General features: G+C 46.0%; 1 protein-coding gene across 1 annotated transcript in view; it reads right to left on the bottom strand.

Moving 5' to 3' along the window:
• Positions 1-1798: 1798 nt before the first annotated feature.
• Positions 1799-12424, bottom strand: part of LOC115473059 (cytochrome P450 2D15-like) — a 105909-nt gene continuing 95283 nt past the window's right edge. Inside the window, exon 9 of the mRNA XM_030207692.1 lies at positions 1799-3834. Within this exon, the coding sequence (XP_030063552.1) occupies positions 3656-3834 (179 nt within the window). The 3' untranslated portion in view covers positions 1799-3655. The remainder of the gene's footprint in view (positions 3835-12424) is intronic.

Here is a 12424-nt window from a genome sequence, read left to right on the forward strand (position 1 = left end):
GAACAGTGTAGAAAAATCAGCACAAAATACAGCTTCTAGACCAGCTTTCCACTTGTTTGGTTAGTGCCGCTGAAAATGACCAGTTAGCGACTAATGCAAGACCGACTATTATGGAGGCATTCCAGGGGTGAAGCCAGCAGGGGCATAGCCAGACTTCACGGTGGGAGGGGGCCAGAGCCTGAGGTGGGGGGGGCACATTTTAGTATGCTGCCTCCCCCCCCTCGCCACCTTGCTGCTCCCCCTCACCTCCTTGTCATCCCCCTCACCTCGCCGCTTATCCTCACCGCCTCATCGCTCCCCCTGAAAAAGCAAATACCTTTGCTGGTGGGGGTCCCCAATCCCCACCAGCTGAAGTCTTCTTCAGTGCTGGTCTCCGGCGCAGTCGCATTTGCTGCCCTACTCTTTCTTCTTGTTGACGTCCTGTGCTTGCTCAGTTTCACTTAAAGGAATGTGCAGGACATCAGGAGGAAGAAAGAGAGCACAGGGCAGGGAATGTGGCGTGCTGGAGACTGGCGCTGAAGAAGGCTTCGGCTGGTGGGGGTTGGGGACCCCCGCCAGCAAAACCAGGGGCCCGGATGAAATTTGGGGGGGGGCCAAGCTCCCATGGCCCCACCTAGCTACGTCCCTGGAAGCCAGTACTTGCCGGTTAAGTGCTGATATTCAGCACTTAATCATCCACAATCATCGCATAAAAAGCAGCAATGAAGCTGGCTCCGTAAATCAGGGGCATAGCCATGGGTGGGCCTGGACCCACCCACTTTTGGCTCAGGCCCACCCGGAAATGGTGCGCCCCATAGATGCCCTGTATGAAAGACTTTGGAAGACTGCCTCCCCAGCCCAAACCATGACTTTTACCCCACCTACTGCTCACTGCAACTCTCCCCCCCCTCCCCAGCCACCTGCTGGTATACTGCAAATTTTCTTACCTCCCTCCCTCACCATCTTTGTTGGGCAGCAGTGTTAATTCAACAACAAAGCCCTGCGGTACCGGGTTTGTCTGCATGCATTGCTGCTGTGACTGCTTCCTCTGCACCAGGTCCGCCTCCTCAGATATAACCTCCAGAAGAGGCGGTGTGGAGAAAGTAGTCACAGCAGCAATGCATGCAGACAGACCTGGTACTGCAGGGCTTTGTTTTAGAATTAACACTGCTGCTCAACAAAGATGGTAAGGGATGTAGGTAAGAAAACTTGCAGCATGCCGGGGGAGGGGGGAATCTGTAGCATTCCAGCGGGTGACTAGGGCGAGTGAGGGAGGGAACAGATATGCAGCATGCTGGTGGGTGGCTGGGGGGAGGGAAAAACCCTACAGCATACCAGTCTGGCAGAGATGGAAAGCGATGCAGGGAGCCAACAAAACATGCAGCATGCCGGCGGGTAGCTTGGGGGTGGGGGTGGGAAAAGAAACAGGAGTACTATTGGTATGAGAGAGTGAGGCAGGAGTAATATTAGGTGGAGTAGAGGAATAATTGTTCGACATGAGGGGGGAGGGAAAGATGCTGTAGGGGGGAAAAAAGAGGGAGAATTGTTGGATATGGGTGAGGAGAGGGAGGGAAAGGCTGCACAGGAATGGTAAAAGGACGAGAGAGGAATAAGGTGTTGGAAATGGCAGTGGGGGGAATGGAGGGAAAGATGAGGGGCAAATGTTGAACATGGCATGGCGGGGGAGAAAGAGAGATGTTAGACCAGGGGCTTAAGGCAGGAATTGAGAGAGAGAAAGAGAGAGAGAATGGACAATGGGAGAGAGGGCGAGATGTTGGACATGGAGGTGGAGGAGAGGGAAGGAGAGATGCTGCACAAGAGGGGGGGGGAGAGGGAGATGTTGGATGCAGGGACAGAAGGGAATGAGGGAGAGAGAGGGAGAAATGCTGGACAGTGGTGGAGAGGTGAGAGAAAAGGCAGGCAGATGCTGGTAGGTGGGTGGAAGGGAGAGGGCGATGTCAGGCTACAAGGGTGAAGAGAGGAGAAAGAGAGATCAGATCCAGCATCACTACATTAGAAATCTGTTTTCGGAAAGAGAGGGCAGTGTCAAAGATCACTCCTAGTATTTTCACAGAGTCCTTAAGAGGAATTTCCATGCCACAAATACTAGGCAGTTGATATGGAGATAAAGGAGATCTTGCACGAAAAATAATAGAATCTGATTTGGAGAGGTTGAGATTCATATGGTTAGCAGATAGTCAAATGGCAATCCCATCTAACTAGGAGGAGATTGCAGCCATAGAATGAGAAGATGACTGTCAATGGGTGTGAAAATCTGTATGTCATCAGCATAAACAAAGAAAGAAATTCCAAAGACTGAATCTATAGAAAAAGTGAGGAAAGAAATACATTAGAGGATAGACTCAAGTATAGACCCTTGTAGTACACCTGAAAGAAGTGGCTTAGAAGCGAATAATGAAGAGGAACAATAGACCAAAAAGGATCTGTTAAGTAAGATTAGAACCATGAAACAGCAGTGCCGCAGATACGATGATCTGTTAAGCACTGGAGAAGGAAAGAATGATTAACCAGATCAAAAGCTGTAGAAAGATCAAGTGAAATAAGAAGATCATCTCTATCACTATTCAAGATCAGCTTAATAGAGTTGGTGAGACCAAGAAGAGAAAGTTCAGTAGAATGATGTCTACGGAAACTTGTTAGTTGTGGGTGAAGACTGAAGAGCACTGGTTTTGTCACTAGTTTAGTGAGGTAGCCCATTTTTTTCCTTGAAGTACTGAGCTGCTGGCTTTCTTATGCAAAGTCCAAAAGGAGTTTTCAGCACCCCTGAAGAACCGCTGTTTTGCCAAATCCCCAAGCGTATTCAACCTGCATTTTTTTCTTTATCATGATTCAATAATCTTGTTTGCCCCTACTCAGCAGATATTTTTCCTTCTCCCAGAACCATTTGCATTAAACTGCATTTTAAACAATGGGGTCATAATCATGACCCCCATGATATGTGAAAACATATCAGAAGGCTCATAGGCACAGTGGCCTGTGCTAGGGAACTTTAACCTTGGTTCTGGAAAAATTAGCCCTAGATCAATTTTGTATGCCTATTCAGTGTTTGGCCTTTCTGCTGCCATTGCAAAGTGGCCAGATGTAACGTGGTTTTAATGATTTAAGAAATGATATTTATTTATTTGTTACATTTGTATCCCACATTTTCCCACTTATTTGCAGGCTCAAGGTGGCTTACATAGTACCGTGAAGGCGTTCACCAACTCCGGTAGAGAAACAAATACAAAGTGATGTTGTAGTCTAGTAAGGTTCATAGTTACAGAGACATTGGGAATAGTAGAGCAAGAAGAGATATATAGTGTTCATTACGAGCTTGGGTTACGTTGTGTTGCAGGGTTTAGGTACTTAAGTAACTAGACTAAAAGCATCACCTTTTTTAAATATTTTGATTACAGGCTTTATCAAAAAATGTTCAATGTGAATTATAATATAAAACTCAATAAAACCCAAATTATACCAAATCAGTAACAATAACAATAGTAAAATAAAATTTTCCTATTTCCTCCCCATTTCCTCACCATCACCACCTGCTGTTGTATTATTAAAATATTTACAACTCTAGATGCTGAGCACTGTTGGGGTTTGTCTGCAAAACAGGTTAATAGGAATAAGTGCTGCTGTGCAAGCCCTTTGGGGTGCTGGTGTTCAGTGGAAGTTATCTAAGTCTGGCGCAGATCTGGTAGCGGTGGGGGCTGAATGTAAACGTGAAGACAGGATCTTCTCGTGGTCTAGGCTGATTCTCAGGAATATGGAAACTGAAACGTTGCATAAGGGTGGTGTAGAAGATGAAAAGCTCCATCCTGGCCAACTGCTCCCCCAAGCACACACGGCGACCTGCCAGAGAAATTGTAGAGGAAGAGGAGTGAGAGACAATGAGAACGAAAGAAAACAATTTAAGCTCTGCAAAAAAAACAACAATTTCTTTTCTTATGATCTTGGAAAAATTAATCACCTGTACCTGTTCCCCAGTTTACCCATATTGCAGAGGTGTACAAATTTAGTCAACAGGTCAGCTTTTCAGAACAGCTCTAATGAATATGCATGAGCTAGATCTGTATGCTACTATCTCCCTTGTGTGCAAATGTATCATGCTTATTCATTAGTGCTAACCTGAAAACCTGACTTGTTGCAGCCCATGTGACACTATGATAACTGCTGGCACAATCTGCAGCTTAAAGAGTAGCCTAATGGCTAGTGCAGTGGGCTGAGAACCAGAGAACCATATTCGATTCCCACTGTGGCTCCTTGTGACCCTGGGAAGTCACTTAACCTTCCGTTACCACAGGTACAAAAGCTTACATTGTGAGCCCACTAAAGACAGAGAAAGTACCTATATGCAACATGTAATTGCTTTAGTTGTACCACAGAAAAGCAGTATTATCAAGAATCTAATAATATTGTAAGGCAGAGGTGTAGCCAGCCCTCCAATTTTCGGGGGGCCCAAAGGATTGAGGAGAGGAGACAATGTGTTCCCCCCCCCATGTGCTAAAAATACCACCTTTGCTGGTGGGGATACCAAAGCACTGCCAGCCAAAAAATTCCCTGTTGAGCCGCTCCCCTCTTCCTCCTCACGCTGCTGCACTAACCTGGAAGTTGGTGGGGATGCCTCCAGTAATATCTCGACTCCTTTTCTAGATTCCTTACAGATGAGGCTAAGGAGCGCAATTTTGAATACCCTAAGTTTGTGAACTCTTTCTCAAAACATGCTTGGGTGTTGCTACTGTTGTTATCATTTTCCTGGCCTGTTTGAATTTTTGTGCTTTGCATGTGTCACAATTGATTTGAGGTGAGGGTGTGTGATTAAAAAAACAGGTCAGCTATACAATTTCTGTAACGGTGTTATGATGACTTCATTGCTTGTTCTCTACTGATTTGTTGTGTTATTGAATGACCTTTAATAAAATTATTATTTTCATAAAGTGGACTAACACAGCAACCACACTACTTTATCCAAGGTTCATAGTGTCAGGGTCTTGGTTACTTAGGGGCTCTTTTACTAAGGTGTGCTGAAAAATGGCCTGTAGCAGTGTAGATGTGTGTTTTTGACACACACAGAAACATTTTGTCAGCGCACCTGTAAAAAATGCCTTTTTAAAATTTTTGCCAAAAATGTGCGTGTGGCAAAATGAAAATTGCCACGCATCCATTTTAGGCCTGAGACCTAGTAAGGTCTTACACGGTAACCGGGCAGAAATGGTCTACTCACATAATTTGCCGATTACCGCCCTCGGAACTGAGAAAGTAAAATTTTCCGGCGTGCGTAGAAGACATGCGTCAAAAATGAAATTACCACAAGGGTCATGCGGTAGCCGGGCACTAACTCAAAACTGACGCATGTTGGGCGCACGTAGGCTCCTATGCAGCTTAGTAATCAGGCCCCATAGAGGGGAATAATCGAACGGCGCCGGTGATATATTTTGGCGGTGCCGCAAACAGCTGGCCAGACCCGTATTTTCGAAAAAGATGGCCAGACACTTTTGTTTCAATAATACGGTTCCGGCCAGCCAAATACCTTGGATTTGGCCGGGGTTTGAGATGGGTGGCTTTGTTTTTTAGCGATAATGGAAAGTTATGTCGGTCATCTCAAACCCCGGCCAAATCCAAGGCATTTGGCCGTGGGAGGAGCCACCATTTTTAGTGCACTGGCCCCCCTGACATGGCAGGACACCAACCGGGCTCCCTAGGGGTCACTGCGGTGGACTTCAGAAAAGCTCCCACGTGCATAGCTCCCTTACTTTGGGAGCTGAGCCCCCCCCCCCCCCCGAAAACCCACTACCCACAAATGTACTGCACCCACTAAAACTGCTCCAGGGACCTGCATACAGCCTCTAGGATTTATTGCTGCTGTATAACTTTGGCACACCAGTTCACACCTGAAGACTAATCTCTCTGAAAAAGTCCTTTCTTGAAATAAGCACGTTTACTCACAGTTAACTGCAGATCAGAGGTTGTGCCCCACTGGCAAAGAGTCCCCTGGTACTAAGATTAGCAGTAGGTCAGAGCTGGCACAATGATGTACAATGCCCTCTTTCAGCACCATTCAAGGTAATAACTAACATGGGTAACACAGGAAAGGGAACTAAAACTGGCTTACAAAAATGGCCACTACCACATGGACTACAACAGGAAACAAAACAGGGCACACTCTGACCCAGTAAGCAGGGGGAAAGCACCAGGGGAGTAGAGCCTACCAACTACCAATACCTACACCCACCACAATGTATTGCTGATGTGACTCTGCAGTGCAAATAACAGAAAAGGTGTCACACTCACCCCAGAGCCACATCACAAGCAGGAAAAGGCTGTCGGAGGACAGAACACATTCTGCTGTCATGGAGGTGGGTACGGCATTTGAGGCTGGCATACAGGCTGGAAAAAAAGTGTTTAAAGTGGGGTTTCTTTGGTGGGAGGGGGTTAGTGACCACTGGGGGAGTACGGGGAGGTCATCTCCACTTCCTTCCGGTGGTCATGTGGTCAGTTTGGGCACCTTTTTGAGGCTTGGTCTTGAAAATAAAAGGACCAAGTAAACCCGTCGAAATACTGCTTAACGACGTATTTTTTTTCCATTATCGGCGAAAGATGGCTATCTGGTAGCCACGCCCATACCCGCCCATGTCCCGCCTTCGCTTCACCACCGACACGCCCCTTTGAACTTTCGCCGGCAAGGCAACGGGAAAGCGGTGATGCTGTCAAAAAAAGCAACTTTCGATTATACCGATTTCGCTGCTTTTCCCAGATCGCCGGCCATCTCCCGATTTGTGTTGGGAAATGGCCGGCAATCACTTTCGATTATGAGGTGGCTCAGGAAGTTTGACTGCTGTGGAAGAGATATGCAAGGCTGTGATAAGGGATTCAGTTCACACATCCACTTAGGTATGGTCTCTTAACACAACAGCAGGTTTAGGTAGTACATTCTCCAAGCCCTGTTTGGGGGTTAGATCCCAAATTCAGCCCGGCACAGTCCCTTTTTAATAGTCAGCATTATTTTTTTTATTTAAAAAGGTAGTTATACCCACCAAAACCAGTTTATCACTCTGTTGGTGAAATTGTTGATCTGCTGAACCATATCGTCTCTTTTATTATACTAAAGACAATATTAAGAAGTTTGTTCTGCGTGACTGGTAATTCTGCTTGTTTCAGAGAAAGTGAAGCTGCTTACCTGTAATAAGTGTTCTACAAAGACAAGGGAATCACCATTCACATACCCTCTTTTCCTCCTCCCCTTCAAGAGTTAAGCTTTCTGAACTCTAGAATTGAAAACTTCTGTAGGAACTACATCATATGCCCAGTAGAATTTCCTAGAAAGCTCTGGGAAAAGGTCAGAATACAGAGAATAACATCAGCTGTCTATGACTGGTGATTTCCCCGCCTTCGGAGAATGTTTATTACAATTAGGCAATTTTGCTTTGCTTTGGATATGCCTGGTCAATAAATTGTACAAACCTTGGAACATAAGGAATGAATATAAGAAATGGATTTACTATGCAGAGCTGATTGGATCTGATTGGCATGGCAACCCTTAGAAGTTACACTTATGGTCCATTTGTTTCTATACCATAGTGGCCAAGCAGAGAGACGCTGACCAACCTCTGAACAAACCAAGTGAAAACCCTGAGGACCCTGATTACATATAAGTCTGCATAACTAAGCAGACCAGCAGCAATAAAGAATAAAGGATATCTCATCAGACAGAAATATTACACATATGTGGTCACATTGGCATTGATATCATGTGGGGGGAGGGGAGAGAAGTTAGCCAGTTAACTTTAACCAGATGTAGCAGCCTGAGGAATAAATAGATAAAAAACAACAAAGCGGTGGAATCAAATGCATTTATTGGAACAATACCCATATTTATCAAACTTTACACTCTTCACATCTTTCTTAAAACTATCTAATTGTAATTTAAAATCTTCAAAAATGAATCATTGGGAAGAAGCTATAAAATTAAATAAGAGACTAGTACGTACTGAACTACACTCTTTGACTCTATTGGAATATTGTCGGAATAAGATGATTCCCAGAGGACTAAGAATGAGCAAAGAACCAAAAATGTACACTGAGGATGCAGATTTCCTAATGAAATGGGAAGCAATCCTTAATAAATGTTCTCTGGATTTGATGATCCTTATCATCCAAACGGCTAACAAAAAGACTGAAAAAATTAAAGAAGCTCTTGATAATGAATTGGTTTATTTAAAGGAGAATGATAGATGTTTTAAGGACATTTTTGAAGATTTTAAATTACAATTAGATAGTTTTAAGAAAGATGTGAAGAGTGTAAAGTTTGATAAATATGGGTATTGTTCCAATAAATGCATTTGATTCCACTGCTTTGTTGTTTTTTATCTACTGTTTTGTAAGCAGTTGTGTGCCTTTTTGTTTTTTTTTGTTTTGCAGCCTGAGGAATTCAGCAGTGAGGAGTGTTGCCTGAATCCTCATTGGCCAATGCTCAGAACTCGGCCCTATTTGGAACAACATCCGATCAATACCGCGGGAGCAGCACTGAAAAATAGTTCCCCAATGCTCAACTGTAAAAAGATGCAAATGATATGTGTGCTGTTTGACTGAAAACAAGGGGCAGGAACATGCCTGATTCATGTGCACAAGAGTTTTACGATAAGCACAGCTCCTGTACGCATATGTCAGGCAAACCTGGAAGCAAACACACATCCGCACCTTTCTTTGCACCATTCTTCTGCACCTTTAAATTTAAGCTTTTCAAAAAGTAGCTTATATTTAAGCGCAGAAGACAGGCGCTAATATGTGCTTTCTGTTCTGCCCCTTTGCATGGAGGCAGGTTGTTTATTTTGTATATTTTAAACCAGTGGTTCCCAAACCTGGTCCTGGAGGCACTCCAGCCAGTCAGGTTTTCAGGATACCCACAATGAATATTTGTGCTGGCAGTGCATGCAGATCTCTCTCATGAATATTCATTATGGACATCCTGAAAACATGATTGGCTGAGGTGCCTCCAGGACCAGGTTTGGGAACAACTGTATTAGAGAATGACATGGGAGCGGGTAATCACGGTAAACTGCAGTAATCCGCAGTAAAACTGCAGGAATGGGAAAATTTTTCAAAGTTTTACCACGGGTGCAGAGATGCTATTTCCCCACCCCGCAGGAGCAGCAATAACCCCTGCACCCATGGTACAACAGACGCCTACCCATGGGTGTAGTTTGGGGGGACAGCTCTTCCCACCCTCAGCTCCCTGACAGGCTTCCTCTTTGTTCCTTCCTGCCCCCCACCCCCGCGCGTTTAAACCTTTTATTTTCCTAGCAGCGATGGCAGTGAAGCGCACAACACAGCGGACTCGCTTCCAGGCTTTCCCATCCCTCACTCAGTGTCCCGCCTTCTTGCGATGATGTATTTCCTGTTTCCATGAGGGTGGGACACTGTGTGAGTGAAGGGAAAGGCTGGAGGCAAGCCCGCTGTGTTGTGTGCTTCACTGCCGTCACTGCAAGGAAAATAAAAGGTTTAAACAAGCAGGGGAGGGGGGCAGGAAGGAACGGAGAGGAAGGCTGTCGGGGAGCTGAGGGAGGGCAGGGAGAATTGCTGGACATGGATGGGAGGGGAGGGGGAGAGAAGAGATCGCTGGACATGGAGGGGAGGGCAGGGGGAGAGAAGAGATCGCTGGATGTGGAGAGGAGGGGAGGGGAGAGGAGAATTGCTGGGCATGGATGGATGGAGGGGAGGGCAGGAGAGAGAGAACAATTGCTGGACATGGATAGATGAATGGAAGGGGCAGGTGAGAGAGCAAATTTGCTGGATATAGGTGGATGGAGGAGAGGGCAGGGGAGAATGGAGAGGTGCTGGACATGGATGGATGGAGGGGGGGAGGACAGGAGAGACATGAGAATTGCTGGACCTCAATGGATGGAGGGGGCAGGGGAGAGATGCTAGACATGGATGGATGGAGGGGGCAGGGGAGAGAGGAAAATTGCTGGACATGGATGGATGGATGGAGGGCAGAGGAGAGAGGAGAATTGCTGGACATGGATGGATGAATGGAGGGGGCAAGGGAGAGAGCAAATTTGCTGGATATGGATGGATTGAGAAGAGGGCAGAGGAGAATGGAGAGTTGCTGGACATGGATGGATGGTGGGGACGGCAGGGAAGAGAGGAGAATTGCTGGACAAGGATGGAGTGACACCGGACCTTGGAGGGAAGGAAGAAGGGAGGGAGGGAGGGAGAGTGACACAACCTTGCAAGGGGGAAGAGGAAGGAAGGGCATGGGGTATAGGGCCTTGGCAATAAGGGAATGAAAGAGAGAAACAGATGGAGCTAGGGACTGATAGGCTGATGAGATCCAGTGGAGGGTGGATGAGGGCTAATAGGTTGGGAATGAGGGCTAAGGAAGTGGGTGAAAAAAGATAGGGGTTTAGGAGACTGGATATTAAGTGAGAGACAGAGGGAGCAATGGTAAAACCTAGTAGGTAGATGAGAAATGAAACAGAGATTACGGTGAGAGAAAGGGGGATAAACACAAATAAGGGGGGGGGGAACATGAAATGAAAGGTCACTGCCAGACAGATGTAGAGAAGGAAAGGACAAAGCCAAGATGAGAGAGAAGAAATGGAAACGCCAATGTGGAAAAGAATTTAGAGAAGACGGACACGTGGAAAGTGGAAAAGAGACTGGGACCAGCCCAATTAGAAAAATTAAGTGCTTGGACAACAAAGGCAGAAAAGAAATATTTTTATTTAATACTTAAAGGACTGAGATGGTCCTGCTTTGTGAAATGTACGTCTTTTCTATTTTTGTATTTTGCAGAGTGCAGGAGAAAATACATTTCTGTTTCTCTTTTACCAGTGTTTACCTGGCTTTCTTTAGGGAGATCTCTATTTCAGTTTTTCTGTGGTTCCCTGTTTTGTATAGTGAGAAAAGAATTAAATGTGCTTGGATTTGTAGAATGATTAGAAAAATTAGTGCTCATTATTGCTTGTTATGTGAATGAATATTCCATCACTGTTTCATTATTGCTTGCCAGACCAGTCCAGTATTATTACATTTTAAGGGCATTTGTTTTAATTCGTGTATGCAGTCCTTACATGCACGATTTTGCTTTTTAAACCCAAAGGTAAATCTTAAGTGTGGTTAAACAGCGAGGCTTCTGTGGATAGGGACAGAGTTCACGGCGATGGGGAGAGTCCACGGGGACGGGGTGGGGACGGGGATAGAGTTTGCGGGGACGGGGACAAACTTTGTACCCACGTCATTCTCTACACTGTATTAAGCATTGTCTGTAACAGACTACTATGCCTGTATCTTTAAAATGGATAAGACTACTAATCCCTGTAATCACACAGTTCCCTGTAATAGGCTCTTTCAGAGCCTAAGACCCAGAACCCTGTGTCTTATGAGACTTTTTCTATTGGCTTGCCTTGTTCTCTAAGCATGCTGGGGCTAATAGCCCCACTGCTTCCCTCTCTATTAGACCTGTTAAGCTGTCTGCAGCATGCTTCTTCTATGATCTGTTAATTTATATCTGTTGCATGCAGTGGCGTACCAAGGGGGGGGGGGGGTGGGGGCGGTCCGCCCCGGGTGCACGCCGCTGGGGGGGTGCCACGTGCCTGTTGGCTCTTCATTTTCATGCTCCCTTTGCCCTGGAACAGGTTACTTCCTGTTCCGGGGCAGAGGGAGCATGAAAACGAAGAGCCGGCAGGCGCGCGGCATCCCCCCCCCCCCCAGCGGCGAGCACCCAGGGGGGGTTCTTTCGCCGGGGGGGGGGGCGCATTGGCGATCCGCCCCGGGTGTCAGCCCCCCTAGGAACACCACTGATTGCATGAGACCTAGAAGCCTTTGTAACTCAGTTTTTCACCAGTGTAAAGGTATATACAGCATTGCTTTCAGCTTGCTGAATTATTCCCAGCTTCTCTCATACATGGAGAGAAAGCCGGTTGAAACAGACTTCAGTTTGCAAGGCAAGACTCTTGTCCAGCACATCTGAATTGTAAGTTACCTTTTTTTTTTGGTTTATGCATTAAAGAAGATTTTGGAGCTTAAACCAAAGCTGCATACTAATCACACTGGTGGGAGAGCAGAACACTTTCACTTTCCAACTAGCATACATTCATCTCTCTCACTACCAGCATTTAGAGGTTTGAATGGAATAGTTGTTCAGATTAGATTAGGTGTGTGGACATCATGGAATCATAGACTACAGTAAATGGCCATGAACTAATATTAAAAGTAATGTGCAGCTATTTACTGCTTGAGTACTTACCGCCACCTACTTACTTGGCAGTACGGACTCACGTGCTACTAGTGTGGTAATCAGGCAGCAAGTGGCAATGTGGCCAGGAATGCCCCCCTCCCCCTCCCCCATCATCTTTGGAACTACCACTAGGCACCCACTCTACCCCAATGGTGCGGTAGGCCCTACTGCAGCTTAGTAAAAGGGCCCCTCAGGTTGTCCAAG

This window comes from Microcaecilia unicolor, chromosome 1, assembly GCF_901765095.1.
Source record: "Microcaecilia unicolor chromosome 1, aMicUni1.1, whole genome shotgun sequence".
Taxonomy (NCBI): domain Eukaryota; kingdom Metazoa; phylum Chordata; class Amphibia; order Gymnophiona; family Siphonopidae; genus Microcaecilia; species Microcaecilia unicolor.